Raw genomic sequence first — 21,588 nt, 5'->3', positions numbered from 1 at the left:
AAATATCTTTATGAAACCTCCCATCCTCTGCTAACTTCATGCCTCTTGCCCATGACCAGCCATCCCCCTCCATCCCTGAAACGCTCCTTTGTGTGCCCCCCAGCCATGGCCAGTCATGCACCTACATTGCCACATTTCTGTGAATTTCCCGTTCTCTTCCCCCACACCCACAGTGGAATCCTTTCCCCATAACTCTTTTTCTCCTCTCCATCCTTTCCCCTCCAGTACTTTCCTTCTCCTAACCCCCAGGGGAGAGTCTTTTCTCCCTGTCTCTGGCTGCGTCTCCCTCCTTGGCCCTCTGAGCTGTGGCTGGCAGGCACTGGTGGGCCAGTGTCTTGGGAAGTTGCAGTGGGGGGAGCTGAAAGCTGGATCTGACTTTCAAAGTGTACAGTTAACACTCCGGCATTTACTAAACAAAGGACAGTAATAAGCAGCATTGTCTGAAGTTGTGGGAGGCATGTGGATAACAGCATTGTAATGTTCCACCACTCTTTACTCCCTCCAGGCAGTGGTGGTAGGGAGAATGCTCCTTGACACTGTCAGCCAAGAACTGTCCTGACTTGAGAGCATTTAGAAAACATCTCCAGTTAGCTAGGTAGGCAAGGCTCCTGGAGACTCATGTTCAGGGGTCTGATGGCCTGGGCCCTTCCCCCCTGCAAGGTGAGAGCTAAAGGGTTGGAGAACAAAGGAATCAGGTATCCTCCTGGCCTGGGAAAGGGACAAAGCCCAGAGGAGGAGGGGCTTGAGGGGGGGTCATTTTGGAGCTGGCTGGGGACGAGGAGTGAAGTGCAGACGTGGTTGTCTGGCTCACTTCCCCCCAAACTGAACCCAGCTGAGGGGTCCCGTTCTCTGTACCTACAAGCTCTGTTTTAGACCATGTTCCTGTCATCTAATAAACCTCTGTTTTACTGGCTGGCTGAGAGTCACATCTGGCTGTGAAGTTGGGGTGCAGGGCCCTCTGGCTTCCTCAGGACCCCGCCTGGGCAGACTCGCTGTGGGAAGCGCACGGAGGGGCAGAGGATGCTGAATGCTCCGAGGTCAGACCCAGGAAGGTGGAAGCCGTGTGAGCTTTTTGCCCTGCAGACAGTCTACTCACAGAGAGGAGACCTCACCAGAGTCCTTCCTGGCTTCGTAAGGAGCAGTTCCAGAGCATCACCCAAGAACTCCGTGACAGTCTGTATCCGCAAAAAGAACGGGAGTATTTGTGGCACCTTAGAGACTAACAAATTTATTAGAGCATAAGCTTTCATGGGCTACAGCCCACTTCATCGGATGCGTAGAATGGAATATATAGTAAGAAGATATATATACAGAGAAGGTGGAAGTTGCCATACAAACTATAAGAGGCTAATTAAGATGAGCTATTATCAGCAGGAGAAGAAAAACTTTTGTAGTGATGATCAAGATGGCCCATTTAGACAGTTGACAAGAAGGTGTGAGGAGGGTAGGTAACATTGGGAAATAGATTCAATATGTGTAATGACCCAGCCACTCCCAGTCCCCATTCAAACCCAAGTTAATGGTATCTAGTTTGCATATTAATTCAAGCTCAGCAGTTTCTCCTTGGAGTCTGTTTTTGAAGCTTTTCTGTTGCAAAATTGCCTCCCTTAAATCTTTTACTGAGTGGCCAGAGAGGTTGAAGTGTTCTCCTACCGGTTTTTGAATGTTATGATTCCTGATGTCAATATTTGCTTCAGGTTCGGGGGCTGTCTGTAAGCAAGGACTGGTCTGTCTCCCAAGATCTGTGAGAGTGAGTTAAGTGGGTAAAAAGAAAAGGAGTACTAGTGGCACCTTAGAGACTAACCAATTTATTTGAGCATAAGCTTTCGTGAGCTACAGCTCACTTCATCGGATGCATTCAGTGGAAAATACAGTGGGGAGATTTATATACACACAACATGAAAAAATGGGTGTTATACACACTGTAAGGAGAGTGATCACTTAAGATGAGCTATTACCAGCAGGAGAGTGGGGGGGGGGGGACGGGGGGACCTTTTTGTAGTGATAATCAAGGTGGGCCATTTCCAGCAGTTAACAGGAATGTCCGAGAAGGGGTGGGGAGGGGAAATAAACGTTTCCCCATAGTGAGTAAGTATGTTAAGTATCCTCACACCTTCTTGTCAACTGTCTAAATGGGCCATCTTGATTATCACTACGAAAGTTTTTTTTTCTCCTGCTGATAATAGCTCATCTTAATTAATTAGCCTCTTACAGTTTGTATGCCAACTTCCACCTTCTCTGTGTGTGTGTGTGTGTGTGTGTGTGTGTGTGTGTGTGTATATATATATATATATATATATATATTATATATCTTACTATATGTTCCATTCTATGCATCCGATGAAGTGGGCTGTAGCCCATGAAAGCTTATGCTCTAATAAATTTGTTAGTCTCTAAGGTGCCACAAGTATTCCTGCTCTTTTTATAGAGAGTGTGTGTGTGTGTCCGCTTCTTTCCATTGTAAAGGATTCCTGTGACGACTTCTTTAAAAAGCATTAGCATCTTCGATGTTTGCAACAGACCTTTGCTAGTCATCAGGGAGAAACCCTTCAGGTTAGAGAAGTGCCTCTTTGTCCTATGAAATTCCATTTCCCTCTTCTCACTTGCTTACCAAAATCACCGAATGTTCTGAGCTGGACCTGCCCCTGCCCGTGGAGCAGCCTTCTTCTAACACAATTGTTTTTTAGATAACTCAGACACACCCATCCTCCACAAAGCAGTTGTTGTTAATCTTAGGGCTTGTCTACACTTACAGTGCCGCAGCTGTAGTGTTGCTTGAAGGTGCTACATATGGTGATGGGGAGAGTTTCTCACATTGGTGTAGGTCCTCCACCTCCCTGAGAGGTGGTAGCTGTGTCGACAGAAGAAGCCTTCCCACCGGTTGAACACTGTCTACCCTGGTGATTCGGTTGGTGTAACTGCATCGATCGGGGGTGGATTTTCCACACCACTGAGTGACGCCGTTATACCGACTTACGTTCCTAGAGGAGACCAGGCCTTAGAGTGGCCCAGCGAGGATTGGGGGTCCTATTGCACTAAGTGCTGTACAAACCCCTGATACCATGTGAATGGTGGCATAGTAAGTGGCAGATATAAAAGCGCGCTGGGGGGGAGGGGGCAGAGTAAGGTGGTTTATGGAACTGTATGTTCTGATTCCAGATTTTCTTACTTTCTAAAAAGAAAAGGAGTACTTGTGGCACCTTAGAGACTAACCAATTTATTTGAGCATAAGCTTTCGTGAGCTACAGCTCACTTCATCGGATGCATACTATGGAAAGTATAGAAGATCTTTTTATACACACAAAGCATGAAAAAATACCTCCCCCCACCCCTGGACACGACAGTGTTAATAAACGATGGTCACATAAACACAGTAGGTTTCCGGTATAGGGTGGTGTTTATGTGACCATCGTTTATCAACACTGTAGTGTCCAGGAAGTGGATCTCTTGTGTGGACTGGACCAGGCTGAGGTTGATGATGGGATGGAAATTGTTGAAATCATGGTGGAATTCCTCAAGGGCTTCTTTTCCATGGGTCCAGATGATGAAGATGTCATCAATATAGTGCAAGTAGAGTAGGGGCGTTAGGGGACGAGAGCTGAGGAAGCGTTGTTCTAAGTCAGCTATAAAAATGTTGGCATACTGTGGGGCCATGCGGGTACCCATAGCAGTGCCGCTGATTTGAAGGTATACATTGTCCCCAAATGTAAAATAGTTATGGGTAAGGACACTACAGTGCTAATAAACGATTGTCACATAAACACCACCCTATACCGGAAACCTCCTGACCGCTATTCCTACCTACATGCCTCCAGCTTTCACCCTGACCACACCACACGATCCATCGTCTACAGCCAAGCTCTGCGATACAACCGCATTTGCTCCAACCCCTCAGACGGAGACAAACACCTACAAGATCTCTATCAAGCATTCTTACAACTACAATACCCACCTGCGGAAGTGAAGAAACAGATTGATAGAGCCAGAAGAGTTCCCAGAAGTCACCTACTACAGGACAGGCCTAACAAAGAAAATAACAGAACGCCACTAGCCGTCACCTTCAGCCCCCAACTAAAACCCCTCCAATGCATTATTAAGGATCTACAACCTATCCTGAAGGATGACCCAACACTCTCACAAATCCTGGGAGACAGGCCAGTCCTTGCCTACAGACAGCCCCCCAACCTGAAGCAAATACTCACCAGCAACCACATACCACACAACAGAACCACTAAGCCAGGAACCTATCCTTGCAACAAAGCCCGTTGCCAACTGTGCCCACATATCTATTCAGGGGACACCATCACAGGGCCTAATAACATCAGCCACACTATCAGAGGCTCGTTCACCTGCACATCCACCAATGTGATATATGCCGTCATGTACCAGCAATGCCCCTCTGCCATGTACATTGGTCAAACTGGACAGTCTCTACGTAAAAGAATAAATGGACACAAATCAGATGTCAAGAATTATAACATTCATAAACCAGTCGGAGAACACTTCAATCTCTCTGGTCACGCGATTACAGACATGAAAGTTGCGATATTACAACAAAAAAACTTCAAATCCAGACTCCAGCGAGAGACTGCTGAATTGGAATTCATTTGCAAATTGAATACAATTAACTTAGGCTTGAATAGAGACTGGGAGTGGCTAAGTCATTATGCAAGGTAACCTATTTCCCCTTGTTTTTTCCTATCCCCCCCCCCCCCCAGACGTTCTTGTTAAACCCTGGATTTGTGCTGGAAATGGTCCACCTTGATTATCATACACATTGTAAGGAGAGTGATCACTTTAGATAAGCTATTACCAGCAGGAGAGTGGGGTGGGGGGAGGTATTTTTTCATGCTTTGTGTGTATAAAAAGATCTTCTACACTTTCCACAGTATGCATCCGATGAAGTGAGCTGTAGCTCACGAAAGCTTATGCTCAAATAAATTGGTTAGTCTCTAAGGTGCCACAAGTACTCCTTTTCTTTTTGCGAATACAGACTAACACGGCTGTTACTCTGAAACCTGTCATTACTTTCTAAAAGTTTTATCCCTCTAACATCTGCATGTAAACCTCCTGAATGATGTGCACACTTTTGGACATAGGCTTTTTTAAAAACTCTTGACAGGTGGCTCATTTAGTAACGTTAGGGTAGGGCCTGTAGCACAGTTACAACGGAGTTCGCAAATCTGGTCCCAACAGAGCTGCCCCTTGATCCGGTTACAGTCTAGTGTAGTGTGGCCCTTAAACCTCCTCCATGGAAACACGCCCAAGACTTAATCGGGCTACAGAAAACCATTGAGTCTCTCTCTGTTACCAGTTGGAAGTGTCTTGTAATAGCCTTGGGAATGAACAGCTGTGAAGTGTAAGCAGATGCACTGCTGTGGACATGTTCGTAGTACAGATAGACCCAAGTGTGACAGTGAAAGGGCTCTTCTGTGCTGGAAGTTTGCCTGAGGTAGTATATTGTGATTGGCCTGGGCTCGTGGAGTGTCATTCAAACACCACCTCTTGGTTGACTAGGTTTCCACTTTTTCTCTCTGAACAGAGGATTCCTTCTTCAGTTGTGTCTGGGTTTCTATACCCCATCATTCATCTCGCCATATGCCAGTTACCTCGGAGGAATGGTCCCTGACCATTAGCTCAGGGTGCAGCCATAAGCATGTTTGCCTTGAACAGAGAAGGTCTGAAGGCCTTAGCCTGCTACTTCCTTCCTGCTGGTTCAAAGCCCTGGATGTTCTCTAGCGTGTTAGGGAGATGTTGATACCTGAGCAGAACAAGGTGTTGAGAAGGTCAGGCTGTTGTCTGGGCAGTGGAGAGCAGCTGGTGAAGGGAGCCCCTGTGGGAGCGGGAGAAGGGGCTCAGGGTGAGCGCACAAAGCGAGCTGCTTGCTATTGTTCCTGCACATTCCTGCACGTGCTGTCTGGGTAGTGAAGGCTGTGTGGCAGGTGCCTCTGGGGGCATGCTGCAGGCCAGGACTGCATTTCCCAGCAGGCTCCTCTCACTCAGCTTGCAGCTTAGTTTGAAGGGGGATGTGTCAGCAGAATCCCGGCTCTGCGTGTGGGGGTGGGGAGGGGGTGAATCCTTATGGCCGGTTTGCTGGTGTCTCCATTTTCCATGCAGTCTGTCAAGGAGGCACTCAGATGGCTTCCTTAGGAGATAGGTGGAGTCTCTCCATCCTCCCTCCCTCGCCTCCATTAGTCTGCAGAAGAGAAGAATGAGGGGGGATTTGATAGCTACTTTCAACTACCTGAGAGGTGGTTCCAGAGAGGATGGTTCTAGACTATTCTCAGTGGTAGAAGAAGACAGGACAAGGAGTAATGGTCTCAAGTTGCAGTGGGGGAGGTTTAGGTTGGATATTAGGAAAAACTTTTTCACCAAGAGGGTGGTGAAACACTGGAATGGGTTACCTAGGGAGGTGGTAGAATCTCCTTCCTTAGAAGTTTTTAAGGTCAGGCTTGACAAAGCCCTGGCTGGGATGATTTAATTGGGGATTGGTCCTGCTTTGAGCAGGGGGTTGGACTAGATGACCTCTTGAGGTCCCTTCCAACCCTGATATTCTATGATTCTATGGTGATGGAAATCCAGTTGAGACTTTATCTTGTAAATGTTCTCAGTGTGGCTTTTGGCAGGCGCTAACTCTGGATCTTTAATTTGGACTTCGGGAAGATTCCTGCCTTTTTTTAGCTCTTGAGGTGATGGTAGAGGTGATGCTCGGGCCTGAGAGAGTAAAGAGGCTTCTGTTCTGCAGGCATGTCTGCACTGGCGATTATTTTCCGAACAGTTCCCACTGTTGCTATTACTTACCCAGTGCAGCTGCATTGGAGTTGGCAGCACTAGGAGCCCTGGCATAGACAGGGTTCCTATAGCCATTTTAAACAGTCAGTTTAAAACTGTTCAGACTGATGGATACAGCGTGAAAAGTGCTGGCAGCCACGGGAGCCTTGTCTGCACTAGGGCTTCCAGCTGTGCTAACACCAGGGCAGTTGCTCCTGGGTTAGCTACATTTGGAAATGTTTAGATAGGGGGCACTGCCCCATGGGCCTTAAGTGCTCTGTGCTCTGCCTGGACAGGGCAGTGGACATAGAGGTGTGTACTTGTGAGCTCCCTAACAAGAGGAAGCTGTAGGGTGGGAGAGGACAGCCCCTTTGTCCCCTCCACCTGATCAGGCAGTGTTTATCTGCTGGGTGGTGAAGGCTGTGAGCACTGGTGAGTTGCAGTCCAGGGAGGTTTGGGACCTCGTTGCTGTGGTTCTGTGGAACTGAGTATCCCAAAGCAGCGAGCTTGGAGCAGGAGCCCCTGTGGGAGCAGGAGGAGGGGCTCAGGGTGAGCGCACAAAGCGAGCTGCTTGCTATTGTTCCTGCACATTCCTGCACATGCTGTCTGGGTAGTGAAGGCTGTGTGGCAGGTGCCTCTGGGGGCATGCTGCAGGCCAGGACTGCATTTCCCAGCAGGCTCCTCTCACTCAGCTTGCAGCTTAGTTTGAAGGGGGATGTGTCAGCAGAATCCCGGCTCTGCGTGTGGGGGTGGGGAGGGGGTGAATCCTTATGGCCGGTTTGCTGGTGTCTCCATTTTCCATGCAGTCTGTCAAGGAGGCACTCAGATGGCTTCCTTAGGAGATAGGTGGAGTCTCTCCATCCTCCCTCCCTCGCCTCCATTGTCAGCGGCGGCACCAGCACCAGCAGACACACCTGCTGTAGTTGCTTGCAGCAGGAATGCTCCTGCCCGCCTGTGAGGGATGGGAAGGCTGCACTAATCGGGTGTGATTGTGAGAGAGTCGCTGCCGGCAGCAGCAAAGGACCAGAGAAGGGCGATGCTGCTTGTGTGTGCCCAGCCCAGCCGCCACCTCTGGAAATGAACATGAGTCTGCCGGGCCGTAGTTCCTGCTCCATGCTCAACTGCTTTGTAAGTGCCTTCTCTTCTCCTCCCTGTTGTCTTAGTGTCTGCATGCAGGGCTGCAGGCCAGGTTCCCTCTCCGGCTCCTGTCCTGAGGCAGGGAAGGGGCAGCCATCCCAGACTCAGCCTGTCCTTGAGTTGGACATCCTGCAGATCCTCGCTCCCCTCCCTGCTCTGGACCTGCCTGGGCTCGACATGCTGCTCTTGCTCTGGCCCAGCTGCTTTTTCTTGTGGGAAGGAATCTTCCCTCCCCCGACTTCCATCCCACTGATTCCACGTGGTCCTGGGAGAAGCCCTGTACCCTACTAGTCCTGCAGCGATTGCCTACAGTTTCCCGGGGCCACAGTTCTAACTAGCCCATGGCTGTGAATTGGCCAGAGAGGCCAGAGTGAGTGTGGTGTGCTGCGCAGAGTCCTACCCAGCCCCTGTCTGCAGCTGGAAAATTACAATATGACCGCAGCAGGCACCTAGGGGGAATCCCTGAGTACCCACCCTGCCTGATGCTGCCTGGGAAGGGGACAAATAGGGAGGGGATCCCAGAGCTCCCACCCCATTGACATGCCCTGCAAAGAGGACATGGAGCCAGAGGAGCCCTGGCCCCATTGCATGATGCTGGCTAGGAAGGAAATGAGGAGACACGGCTGGCTGAAGTCCTGTTTAGTTCTGTTCCAGGGGCTGCTTCTCTCACACCCCTGCCACGTTACTGAGTGGGCTGCATAGTGATGTCTGGTGTGGCAGTCCAGGTACACTTCTGGGGGATGGTATGCTGCAGCCACCTGGCCACAGGCCTTGCTCACTGTCTCCCCTGGAGTGACACTGCTACTTCCTTGCCTTCGTGCTTTCCTGCTTCATCACTACTTGGCTAGCAGTGAGCGAAGCTGGGTGGGAGCTGACTGCTGGCTTGCAGGGCTCTTGCTCCAAGACATTGCTGTTCCCCTGGAGACTCTTCAGGGAGCCTGCCCCTCTTCATTACTGGTGACCAGTAGGGGCAGAAGCCTGTGGATGTCTCCCTGATGTCTACACACACGCACCTGCAACGTGGCTGGTCACTAGGGAATTACAGTGAGTTGGCTTCCAGCTGGGAGTGGTGCAGTGTTTTTATAGTGACTGAAAGGGAAGTTTCATAAACTTTAAGACCAGAGGGGGCAATTGTATGATCTAGTAGGCCATGAAGTTTCATCTAGTGACCTCTGTATGGAGCCCAAAGTCTTAAAATAGACCAAAGCATTTCAGTCTCCAGGAGATTAAACTGTGCGCACATGTGGAGAACAGGAGAGACTGAGTTGCCACTGATGGCCGCAACCCCTGCAATGACAGGGAGCTGATTAGGTGAGACGTGCCTAGCTGATCCCAGAAGGTGAGCCGACCCCATGCTGCAGAAGAAGGTGACCCCCCCCCCCCAAGATCCCTGCTAATCTGATGTGGGACGTAAGGGGGAATTCCTTTCCAACCCCAAGTCTGGCGATCAGTTGGACTCTCAGCACGTGGCCAAGACACACTAGCCAGGCAGCTAGAAAGGATTTCCTGTATCACCTCAGAGCACTGGTCCAGCCTGCTTGGTGTCCCATCTCCAGCTGTGGAGAATCACTGATGCTTCAGAGGAAGGCAAAAAAATCCCAGATTATATGTAGCCAATTATGCATTGGAAAAACAATGCCTTCCTGATCCCTTCAGGCAAGTGGCTGGCTGAAACCTTGAAGCATGACACTGGATTAGTCATTATCTTAATGTGGAGCTGTAGTGTTATGAGCATATTGAGGACAATGCAGGCAATCCCATTCGCCCCAAGGCCCAGGAAGAAAGGGGATGAGCAGGGGGACCCGCAGATCCACACATTGCAAGGCCCAGCAGGGGCCACAACAACTGCTCAACCCAACCCCTATGCACACAGGCTGCAGAACTTCTTGAAGTTGGAGTAAAGCATCTCCTGTAAGTGACGGGAAGAAGGTGGTTCTCAGAACTGGCGTCATACCTACGCTGAGCCGGCTCCTTAGGAGAGCCCCTTGTGCGGTAGGCTGTAGCTTGCTTCACATCCCTATTGTGCTACCCAGATACTAGTGGAGCTCCTTGCTACCTTTGTGGCTAGCAGTTCTGGGACTTAGTGAAAGCCAGGATGGAGGTCTGATGACCCTATGGCCATTGATTATTTAGACATAAGCTAGAACACGTATTGATAGAAGTACTGTGCACTCCATGCCAGGTGGGTGTGTCTTTAGGCTGCCCTCGGGAGAACCTCAAGGCCTGTGTGTCTGAGTTGATTGTACACTGTTCTAGCACTGGGCAGAGGGATAGGGCATGGGCGTGTGTGCATTGCGTGTATATGAGGGTGACCAGAGAGCAAGTGTGGAAAATCTGGTGGGGTATAATAGGAACCTATATGTGAGACAGCCCAGAATATTGGGACTGTCCCTATAAAATCAGGACATCTGGTCACCCTAGCACACATGAATGTGTGAGGTGCTGGCTGATACATTGTGCCCTGCGGGGGGAGGTGTGTGAAGTGTTAGCCCTATGTTCTGTGTATTGTGGAGAGGCACGCAGTGGTGGGGGGGAATGAGAGAAGTATTAGACCCACGATATGTGTGTGGAGGGGGCTGGGCCTGCACTCTCTGCTCCATGAGATACTCTTGGGGGAATTCTGCGCCAAAAAATTAAAAATCTGCAAATTTTATTTGTCAAAATAACACTACATAATCACACCAGTTTCAATTATTTTGATAATTTATTTCAAAATACGTATCAGCAAGTATGTCTGTAACAATACAGACACATACACAAATTCCCCCAGGAGCAGAGTGTTAAAGAAACCCCTATGACAGTCCAGTTCCTGTTTCTCTGATCCTGTCTCTCCATCTCCCCCTGCCCCCGCCCCGAGCCCAGCTGGGGGACCAGACACCCAGAGCCCAGCTGTGTGTCCCCCCATCCCCCAGCCAGACACCCGCACCCTCTCCCCCCAGAGTCCAGCTGCGGGGCCCCCCCAGCCCAGACACCTGCTGCCTTACCTCCCAGAGCCCAGCCATGCTCCCCCTCCCCCTCAGAGCCCAGGGATCCAGTGGGAGAAGCCATCTGATACTTGGTCCCAAGCTTGTGTGGAGTTTCCTGCGCACCGCCATCTCCTTCCCTCAGGGCATGCCGGGAACGGCAGCTGCTGGGAACCCTCTAACTCTCTCCCACTCCCCCTGGCAGTGTGTTCTATGAGTGAGCTGGGCTTTGCCGGGTCCTGTGGCCCCTAATGGTGGCTATTAGCATTGCAGCCCATTTCTGTGGGAGAAAGGAAATTCTGTGCAAAAACCAGCAGTTTCTGCAACATTTTGCATTGCGCAGTAGCGCAGAAGTCCCCCAGGAGTAATGAGGATGAGTCCGTGTGCACTTTGCCTCTGAGTTTTATATTCAACACTAGAAAATGCTGACATCTTCATTTTAAAAGTCTGGTATGAAATTACTGTGCTGGTGTGATGTGTATATTTAAACCCTTATAACTTAGCCAAATAACTAGGCCACCATGGTCTGTTATGGAGACTAGCCTTGTGTCAGATTTCAAGTTTCTTCCCCAAAAGGCTCGGGCACAAAGGTTTTTTTTATTTTAAAATCACAAGCTTTTGTTTTTTTGATGATTGTGAAAGTGTGTGTGTTTTCTCCAAGCCTAGACCTCACTCATGACCAATGAATAAAACCAGTTTGAGAAACTCTAGAAGAAAATTAGTTTAAAAGAGATCTTTCAATGAAAGTTAGACTTCTAAACTGCTTTTCTCCCAAAGTCTTACCCTGTCCAGTTAATATCCACTTTTAAAAAATCTTCTTCTAAGAAAGGAAACAAGTCCTTAAATGAGAGAGGAAAAAATTGCCTTTTTGCACAATTTAGAAGTGGGTGAAAATTAAGGTTAGATTTCCATACGTGCTAGTGATTTTGGGTTCCCGGTTTGAGGTATCCTAACAGGGCCTCTGAGAATCAGATCTCTTTACAGAGTCTCAAGTGGGCACCAAAAATGGAGGTCCCCAAAATCTCTAGTCACTTCTGAAAATCTTGTTTTAGACTCATAATGGAAATTCTCACGGTCTTATCCTCGGTATTTGTTTTATGGGACTTCATGTTTGTTTATAAGCGCCACAAGACCACTGATGGAGTTTAAATGTTCAGAGACTTTCATGGAGCTTCAAAGTGTCAGTCTTTTATCATCTAATTCCCTAGGTTTCCACTCGACTTAATAAAAATGATCTAGTGCTGTATTCTGATTGAGCAGTAATGCCTGTAGCAAAGTGGGAATTAATCCATGATGTCTGTGAGATAATTTAGGTTAAAAAAGTTACTTTTCAAAAGTGAAAAAACAAACTGTTTTTCCAAATCCGTAACCTGTGAGTACCTTGTCCAATTAACCTCAAACTGCTCCCAGACTTTTCTTGCCTGACTGTGTGTTCTGTTTGGAATGCAGGGTGAAGAAGGCCCTCCCAGTTTGGAGTACATCCAGGCCAAGGACTTGTTCCCCCCAAAAGAGCTGGTTAAGGAGGAAGAGTCTCTACAGGTAAGGATGTAAGAACCCAGGAAACCATCCACTGAAGAACACTGTGTAAATCCCAGGCCACATGCATGAGTGGTAGAGGTTACCTTCAGAGAACAGGCTTCTTCCCTGAGCTTGCAGGCTGCTGACTTGCAGCTGCTGTGTGCTCCTCCTGACCCTCCTCTTCCTCCACACCAAGATGTTCTGATTTACACTGTGCTGCCATAGCCACAAGGGGATGGGAACATAACTGAGGAATGACATAGTGCAGAGTTGTCCTGGGCATGCTCCCTTCTGCTGCTGTGCTGTCAGCAAGAGGGGGGTGAGTGTTGCAACAGCCTCTACGCTGACTCTCTGCTGATGGAAGACCGTCCTGGGCCACTTAGGCTGGTTGTAGGGCCAGACTGTCTCATAGTGTGGCACTAAGCATCCGGCAACAAATCTGGTCCATTGTGTGGTGATGTGGCTTTGTCGTACTGTGGAGGCACAGACCAGAGCGGCTGGAAGGAGAGAGATCCCTGAAAGGGCTTTGGGATGACATATATATATATAGATGCCATGGAAGCACCTATGCAAGCAAGAAGAGTGTCACAGATTGATGCTTTGACCAAAGCTGCTTGATTCTCCTGCTGCCTCAGCGCAGACCACTCCCTTACATGTCTCCCTTACATCTCCTCCTGTACCTGGAGCCAGGCTCTGGCTCCAGACTTGCACTTGGTGCTCTACTGTTCCCAAGGTCATTGGTCCAGATGGCAGGGCCGTGCTGAGCTACATTCATAGGCCCTAGGCTGAGGAATGAATAAGGGTTTGAAAATTGAGGGTCATGGGAAACGGAAGACCCTAGGTTGTGAGAGGGACGGCATGGGGTCAGATTACAAGGAAGTTCACTGAAGAATTGGGGTAGGATGACTCATCTGTCATGTCACCATTCTGTGAGACACATCCTCTAAACCAAATCCTGAACAGAACTGTATATAGCTGGGCGCACTGCAAGAGTAGCTTTCTGCTGACAGACCTTACAGTTCAGCATCAAAGGAGTAATTCACATGCACAAATTCGTACTGTTCTCTTAAGTTAAAGTATGATTCAAAGGGCACCATCAATTTGAGATCAAGTTGACTTTGAACAATGAGTTAGAAATTGTAACACTTGCTCCACCTGTCAGTTTGTTCCATGATTACCCCCTTCCAATTGTTATAACTTTACAAACCTATTGTTAAAAAGGTTCTTGCTGCTTATTTGCCATGTGAAAGAGCCACACTAACCTGGGAAGCAGCGACTGACTAGACAGAAAGTGCTGCCAAAAGCAGACATAAACTGCAAAAAGAGAATAGTTTTCCCCAATCTCTGTCAGGTAAAAGCTTCGGTATTGCATAAAACTCTTAAGAACACAGATTTCAGGCAGAAGTGGTTTTTAAGTTGATGGTGCCCTTTAAGGTTGTTAACATTTATAAATAACTAGGGCTGTCAAGTGATTTAAAAAAATTAATTGCTCTGTTATACAATAATAGAATACCATTTATTTAATTATTTTCAATGTTTTCTACATTTTCAAATATATTGATTTCAATTATAACAGAATACAAAGTGTACAGTGCGCACTTTATATTTTTTATTACAAATATTTGCACTGTAAAAAACAAAAGAAATAGTATTTTTCAATTCAATACAAGTACTGTCGTGCAATCTCTTTATCATGAAAGTTGAACTTACAAATGTTGAATTATGTACAAAAAATAACTGCATTCAAAAGTAAAACAATGTAAAACTTCAGAGCCTACAAGTCCACTCAGTCCTACTTCTTGTTCAGCCAATCACTCAGACAAACAAGTTTGTTTACATTTGCAGGAGATAATGCTGCCTGCTTCTTGTTCACAATGTCACCTGAAAGTGAGAAAAGGTGTTCTCATGGCAATGTTGTAGCCAGCGTTACAAGATATTTACATGCTAGATGCACTAAAGATTCATATGTCCCTTCATGCTTCAACCACCATTCTAGAGGACATGCATCCATGCTGATGATGGATTCTGCTTGATAACTGTCCAAAGCAGTGTGGACCGATGCATGTTCATTTCCATCATCTAAGTCAGATGCCACCAGCAGAAGGTTGATTTTCTTTTTTGATTGTTCGGGTTGTGTAGTTTCCGCATCGGAGTGTTGCTCTTTTAAGACGTCTGAAAGCATGCTCCACACCTCGTCCCTCTCAGATTTTGGAAGGCACATCAGATTCTTAAACCATGGGTTGAGTGCTGTAGCTAACTTTAGAAATCTCACATTGGTACTTCCTTTGCGTTTTGTCAAATCTGCTGTGACCATCATCCAAGACTACTATAACATGAAATATATGGCAGAATGCGGGTAAAATGGAGCAGGGGACATACAGTTCTCCCCCAAGGAGTTCAGTCACAAATTTAATTAACGCTTTATTTTTTTAACGAGTGTCATAAGTGTGGAAGCATGTCCTCTGGAATGGTATCCAAAGAATGAAGGGGCATGTTTAGCATATCTGGCAAGTAAATACCTTGCAATGCTGGCTACAGAAGTCCCATGTTGAATGCCTGTTCTCACTTTCTGGTAACGTAAATAAGAAGTGGTCAGCATTATCTCCCGTAAATGTAAACAAACTTGTTTGTCTTAGCAATTGGCTGAATAAGAAGTAGGACTGAGTGCACTTGTAGGCTCTAAAGTTTTGAATTGTTTTGTTTTTGAATGCAGTTATGTAACAAAAAAAAAAATCTACATTTGTAAGTTGCACTTTCACCATAAAGAAATTGCACTACAGTACTTGTATGAGGTGAATTGAAAAATACTGTTTCTTTTGTTTTAATTTTTACAGTGCAAATATTTGTAATAAAAAATATCAAGTGAGCACTCTACACTTTGTATTTTGTGTTGTAATTGAAATCAATATATTTGAAAATGTAGAAAAACATCCAAAATATTGAATAAATTTCAATTGGTATTCTGTTGTTTAACAATGTGATTAATCGTGATTAATTTTTTAATTGCGATTAATTTTTTTGAGTTAATTGTGTGAGTTAACTGCGATTAATTGACTGCCCTATAAATAAGTTGAGGGGAGAAATCCTTGATAACTTAAAAAAATTTGGAGAGCCAGGAAATTCAGTGTTTAGGCCACAAAAGTATATGAAATTAAACAGTATAGACTGTTCGTTTTAAAACATGGGAATTGGAGCTGATTAAAGTATTTGTAAGGAATAATGTAATCAAATCCTTGTGTGGACACATTACAGCCTGTGATTTGACCATTATGGCTACTTGATATTTTTGTGAGATTTGCTCGTCTAAATCACGTTGTGGCATCTGTTCTATAATTGGATGTCCTAGCTTTATAAAGAGAGAGCCTCCGTTAACAAACCTATGGGCTTTGAATCGCAGAGAGAGCACAACCTTGGCCAATTTTAGGTTATTCTGGATCTTTCCCTTCCCTCTTTTGCACAAGATGAACATTATACCTGGCTGTGTACATGGCCTCCAGGTTTTAAAATAGCTAGGTCACTTCCTGACTGAGGAAGAGAGAGAGAGAGAGAAGCCTAGTATATGGCCTGTCCATCAAACTTGCACTTTCATTTCTATCGTCAGCCACAGAAGTGATTGTGTGGTTCGTGTACAGTCCCGTCTGCAGAGATTGTGGCCAGATTCCTTGTCTGGCTCTTCTAGTTGCTTGGGCTGTGGCCAGTGGGTCTCACGCTGCAGCTAATTGTTGCAGTTACATATACACGACACTGCAGGACCACATACATGGCTCGGTGCTGTCTGGGCAGGTAGTTCAATTTGGGCTACACAGATACCTTGCTCCCTCTTCTAGGACACATGCAAAGTGCCTCCAAACAACTGATCCTTCTTTGAGATCCCTCCCCTTCCACCTGCTGCTTATGCTAGTGTTGTGTCACTGTGAAAAAGCCAGCGACTTTAAATCCCTCTCCTTGCCACCCAAAGTGTGCACAGGGCAGGAGCACCAGGGCTTGTGGTACAAATAGCTCCCCCTGCAGTTGTATGAACACAACCCAATGTTCCTGGAAAGGTGAATTTGAGGGCCCAAGCATTGGTGAGTCAGCCCCACGTTTCACACTGAAGAGCTTTCGGAGGTGAATTCATGGGGGGTAGGAGGGGTGCACTGTGCCCTGCTGCCTGCACTCAGGTCCCACTGGGATTGCTGTGTCCTACTGATTTCATGTGGAAATTGCATGGAGAAGGCACTAGCAGAGCTGGCTCTTCTCACTCCCCGTTGCACAAAGAGTTCTGGGTGTGTTTGTCTGACAGCTGCTCTGACTGTCTCTCCCCCCTTGCAGGTCCCATTCACTGTGCTGCAGGGTGAGGGTGTGGAGTATTTGGGCCATGCTAATGATGCCGTGATCGCCATTTCCAACTACCGACTTCATATCAAATTGAAAGACTCCGTGGTCAATGTAAGTGCAGCTCTGTCACTGGTGCCAGGACCTATGGCCCATGCTGCTGAAGTGTGAGGCCTCCTCCCACAGTGTCTTACTCTCAAGTTTCTTCAGTCCCCTGTTTTCCTGGTGCCCTTGTCTCTTCTGCATCTGTGATCCCCTGTTGCTCGCTAGGCTGTATCCAGTGGTTCCAGGCACCCCTGTTGTTCTGCCCTCCCTAGTCAGTTCCTCCCTGACAATGAGAGAGGAGGACAGGGTGGGGGTTGAGGAGGAGACTCTAAATTATGGATCATGAAGCTATGTAAACGTGGGATCCTCTTTGCTGCTCAGAGAGCCTTGGCTGGGATGCACAATGAGAGAGTGTCAGGCTGGGGTCCCTGCTGGTGTGGGACATCCCAGACTGTCAAGTAACGCTCTGTGTCTTTCTGTTTCAGGTGCCTTTGAGGATGATGGAAAGTGTGGAGAGTCGGGACATGTTCCAGCTTCACATCGTCTGCAAGGACTCCAAAGTGGTCAGGTAGCTGCATAGTTCCCTCCTATTGCCACAGTTTAAGGTTTCTCCAGCCACGGGTGTGGCCAGCAGCCTTGTGGAATCCCTGCCCTAGTCTGTGCTGCTGAGTCAAGCCCTGCTATCCTGGAGGGTGCTCTCAGATATGTGGGTGGGTGTGGCCCAGCCTTCCCCTGGGAAGTTCAGAGCCCCTTGGTCCTCCCACGGAGGTTGGATCTCCCTCTCCTCCCCTGGTTGAACTGCAAGGCTGTGGAATTCCCTGTCAGTCAATCCTGACTGGCCCTACTGAGTCTGTGTGTCCTGCAGGTGCCATTTCTCCACCTTTAAGCAGTGCCAGGAGTGGCTGAAGAGGCTGAGCCGAGCCATTGCCCGCCCTGCAAAGCCTGAAGACCTTTTTGCATTCGCCTACCATGCTTGGTGCTTGGGGGTCTGTGCCGATGAGGAGGATCAGCATGCACATCTGTGTCACCCAGGTGAGCTCCCAACCAGCCCCTTTCTTAGTGCAGCCCTCATGGTACGTCCAGGAGGAGGGGAACCACACACCCATATCATGCTGTGTTTCTGTGTTCTGCTGCAGCCATCTCCTAAATCCCTCTGGATGGTCCTGTTAAGTCCTTTGCTGCACAAAGAGTAGCTATAGCCAGGTGTGCTTTGTCCATCTTCCTCTGGCTAGGGGATGGCATTGTCTCCTGGTTGACTGCTGTGTCCAGGGCCACAACCAGACCTAACCTGGAGATCCAGGTGCTGCACCTGGCCATCCCCTGGAAGCTTTAGCTGGTGCAGAGCGGGCTCACTGCTTGGCTAGCAGCATGTCACTCAGGAAATATCTCCTACCTGGCTTCACAGTTTCAGGGCAACTGCACTTGTATTCCCCCTCCGTGGTCCACCAAGGGCACACGCTTCAGGTTCCCGGCTCCTAGCCATCACCTCTCTTGGGCTGAGACTCCTGTCTCATTCCTTACTGACCGGGGGATTTTTAAGGCTGCACAGTTCCCTTCCCTCCCTCCCCAGTGAACCAGACTGTCTAACAGGCCAGCCTCTATGCTTTGCTTTCTCTCCTAGGGCTGTGACCTTCATATTGCCCACAGTTATAAGTTACCACCCAGCTCTTTCTAAGCAAGCAAATCTATTCTTAAGGTAAAAGCATTGCAGAGAAAACATTTAAGCAATAGAAAAACCTACACACATGCTAAAAAGCTCACCAGAGGTCACCCCAACTTCAACCTTGGATTCTGTCAGAGGATGAGTAGATCTTGTCTCTGGACTGGTAAATGTTCATGGCTTTCTTGAAAGGTTGTATGTCATTAATAATTCTGTTTGCATCTCCTCTCCCAAAAGTGTTCAGGCCACTGAGCAACAAAAATGGCAGGGTGATTAAACCTAAATTCTTACCCTCTCACAGACAGACACATGCAGCACCCAACAGTGGGGATAAAGCCCTCTTTCTGGATTGTGCCTCCTTCTATTCCAGGACTGGAGGCACTTGAGCTGACAATCCCAAATCTAGGCTGAGGATAGGATGTTCCCAGTGCCAGGCCCTCGATTCTAGAATATGTCTCCCCAATTGATTCGGCCTCAGGGGCTGATAAGAGGAGTTCGGGGCCTGGAGGAATTGCTGTATTAATTTAGATGAAATAAATGGGCCCAAAGAGTGAAAGTTTTACCGTGACCTTATTACTTCCAACATTAAACAGTTTTAAATAAGATTTGGGGTTTGCCATACAGAGACCTCAGCCTACTTCGTACCATGGCAAACATGCTAGGAAATTCACGCTGTAGTTTAGAGATTTATTAGTTAGAATATACAAGAGAAAAATAAGTCAAACAATTTATATAGCACTTGTATTATATGATAAAAAAGTAACCAAAACCTGTCAAAATCCCTTTAAAATTGATTAAAAGAAAAGGAGTACTTGTGGCACCTTAGAGACTAACAAATTTATTTGAGCATAAGCTTTCGTGAGCTACAGCTCACTTCATTGGATGCAGCTGATGATGCTGTAGCTCACGAAAGCTTATGCTCAAATAAATTTGTTAGTCTCTAAGGTGCCACAAGTCCTCCTGTTCTTTTTGCGAATACAGACTAACACGGCTGCTACTCTGAAACCTAACTTTTCTTGGTAGCAAGGAAAGAGTTTTGTTGCTCAGCTCTAAGATACGAAGGATAGTCGCTTTTCCTGCTTTTAACAGGCAGACCCAAGGGAGAGAAGAGAGAGTATACTACCGGTGGAGGAAATATGGCTTTTTAATATGATTAATGTTTTGAGGACTTCGGGTGTCAGGTCAGTCTCAGACAGATGCTGTGGGTTGGCAGATTAGCCACTACAGTAGTTGCACTGAGCTCTGGCTTATTTTCCCATCTGGGATCTGAGATCGTCCTGCTGGACCCTCTCCTTTAACAGTGTCTCTCAGGCTGGGCAAAGCTGGATGGGCTGTCTTGTCTCATTGTGCTGATCTTGTGTGGTACAGTTGACCTCAGGATCAGATGAAAACCAAGAGAGACAGGGAGGTAGAACAAAAAGAAAAGGAGTACTTGTGGTACCTTAGAGACTAACCAATTTATTTGAGCATAAGCTTTCGTGAGCTATAGCTCGCTTCATCGGATGCATACTGTGGAAAGTGTAGAAGATCTTTTTATATACACACACAGCATGAAAAAATACCTCCTCCCACCCCACTCTCCTGCTGCTAATAGCTTATCTAAAGTGATCACTCTCCTTACAATGTGTATGATAACAAAGTTGGGCCATTTCCAGCACAAATCCAGGTTTTCTCCCTCCCCCCCCCCCACACACAAACCCACTCTCCTGCTGGTAATAGCTTATCTAAAGTGACCACTCTCCTTGCAATGTGTATGATAATCAAGGTGGGCCATTTCCAGCACAAATCCAGGGTTTAACAAGAACGTCTTGGGGGGGGGGGGTAGGAAAAAACAAGGGGAAATAGGTTACATTGCATAATGACTTAGCCACTCCCAGTCTCTATTCAAGCCTAAGTTAATTGTATCCAATTTGCAAATGAATTCCAATTCAGGAGTTTCTCGCTGGAGTCTGGATTTGAAGTTTTTTTGTTGTAATATCGCAACTTTCATGTCTGTAATCGCGTGACCAGAGAGATTGAAGTGTTCTCCGACTGGTTTATGAATGTTATAATTCTTGACATCTGATTTGTGTCCATTTATTCTTTTACGTAGAGACTGTCCAGTTTGACCAATGTACATGGCAGAGGGGCATTGCTGGCACATGATGGCATATATCACATTGGTGGATGTGCAAGTGAACGAGCCTCTGATAGTGTGGCTGATGTTATTAGGCCCTGTGATAGTGTCCCCTGAATAGATATGTGGGCACAGTTGGCAACAGGCTTTGTTGCAAGGATAGGTTCCTGGCTTAGTGGTTCTGTTGTGTGGTATGTGGTTGCTGGTGAGTATTTGCTTCAGGTTGGGCTGTCTGTACGCAAGGACTGACCTGTCTCCCAAGATTTGTGAGAGTGTTGGGTCATCCTTGAGGATAGGTTGTAGATCCTTAATAATGCGTTGGAGGGGTTTTAGTTGGGGGCTGAAGGTGACGGCTAGTGGCGTTCTGTTATTTTCTTTGTTAGGCCTGTCCTGTAGTAGGTGACTTCTGGGAACTCTTCTGGCTCTATCAATCTGTTTCTTCACTTCCACAGGTGGGTATTGTAGTTGGAAGAATGCTTGATAGAGATCTTGTAGGTGTCTGTCTCTGTCTGAGGGGTTGGAGCAAATGCGGTTGTATCGCAGAGCTTGGCTGTAGATGATGGATCGTGTGGTGTGGTCAGGGTGAAGGCTGGAGGCATGTAGGTAGGAATAGCGGTCAGTAGGTTTCCGGTATAAGGTGGTATTTATGTGACCATCGTTTATTAGCACTGTAGTGTCCAGGAAGTGGATCTCTTGTGTGGACTGGACCAGGCTGAGGTTGATGATGGGATGGAAATTGTTGAAATCATGGTGGAATTCCTCAAGGGCTTCTTTTCCATGGGTCCAGATGATGATGTCATCAATATAGCACAAGTAGAGTAGGGGCGTTGGGGACAAGAGCTGAGGAAGCGTTGTTCTAAGTCAGCCATAAAAATGTTGGCATACTGTGGGGCCATGCGGGTACCCATAGCAGTGCCGCTGATCTGAAGGTATACATTGTCCCCAAATGTAAAATAGTTATGGGTAAGGACAACGTCGCAAAGTTCAGCCACCAGGTTAGCTGTGACATTATCGGAGATAGTGGTCTTGACGGCTTGTAGTCCATCCTTGTGTGGAATGTTGGT

At 47.3% G+C, this 21,588-nt stretch overlaps 1 protein-coding gene across 4 annotated transcripts in view; it reads left to right on the top strand.

Annotated features, from left to right (window-relative positions):
* Positions 1–21,588, top strand: part of MTMR4 (myotubularin related protein 4) — a 137,499-nt gene that overhangs the window by 77,454 nt on the left and 38,457 nt on the right. For 3 of the 4 annotated variants that reach the window (XM_074974817.1, XM_074974819.1, XM_074974818.1), the window contains 4 exons: positions 12,321–12,410; positions 16,701–16,817; positions 17,234–17,316; positions 17,614–17,780. In XM_074974817.1, the coding sequence (XP_074830918.1) occupies positions 12,321–12,410; positions 16,701–16,817; positions 17,234–17,316; positions 17,614–17,780 (457 nt within the window). Of the gene's footprint in view, positions 1–7,514; positions 7,900–12,320; positions 12,411–16,700; positions 16,818–17,233; positions 17,317–17,613; positions 17,781–21,588 lie in introns of those variants that run through there. The other variant, XM_074974816.1, reaches the window with a different exon arrangement.

This window comes from Natator depressus, chromosome 17, assembly GCF_965152275.1.
Source record: "Natator depressus isolate rNatDep1 chromosome 17, rNatDep2.hap1, whole genome shotgun sequence".
Lineage (NCBI taxonomy): Eukaryota > Metazoa > Chordata > Testudines > Cheloniidae > Natator > Natator depressus.
Note: the sequence above shows the minus strand (reverse complement) of the source record. Positions and strands in the feature narration are given on the sequence as shown.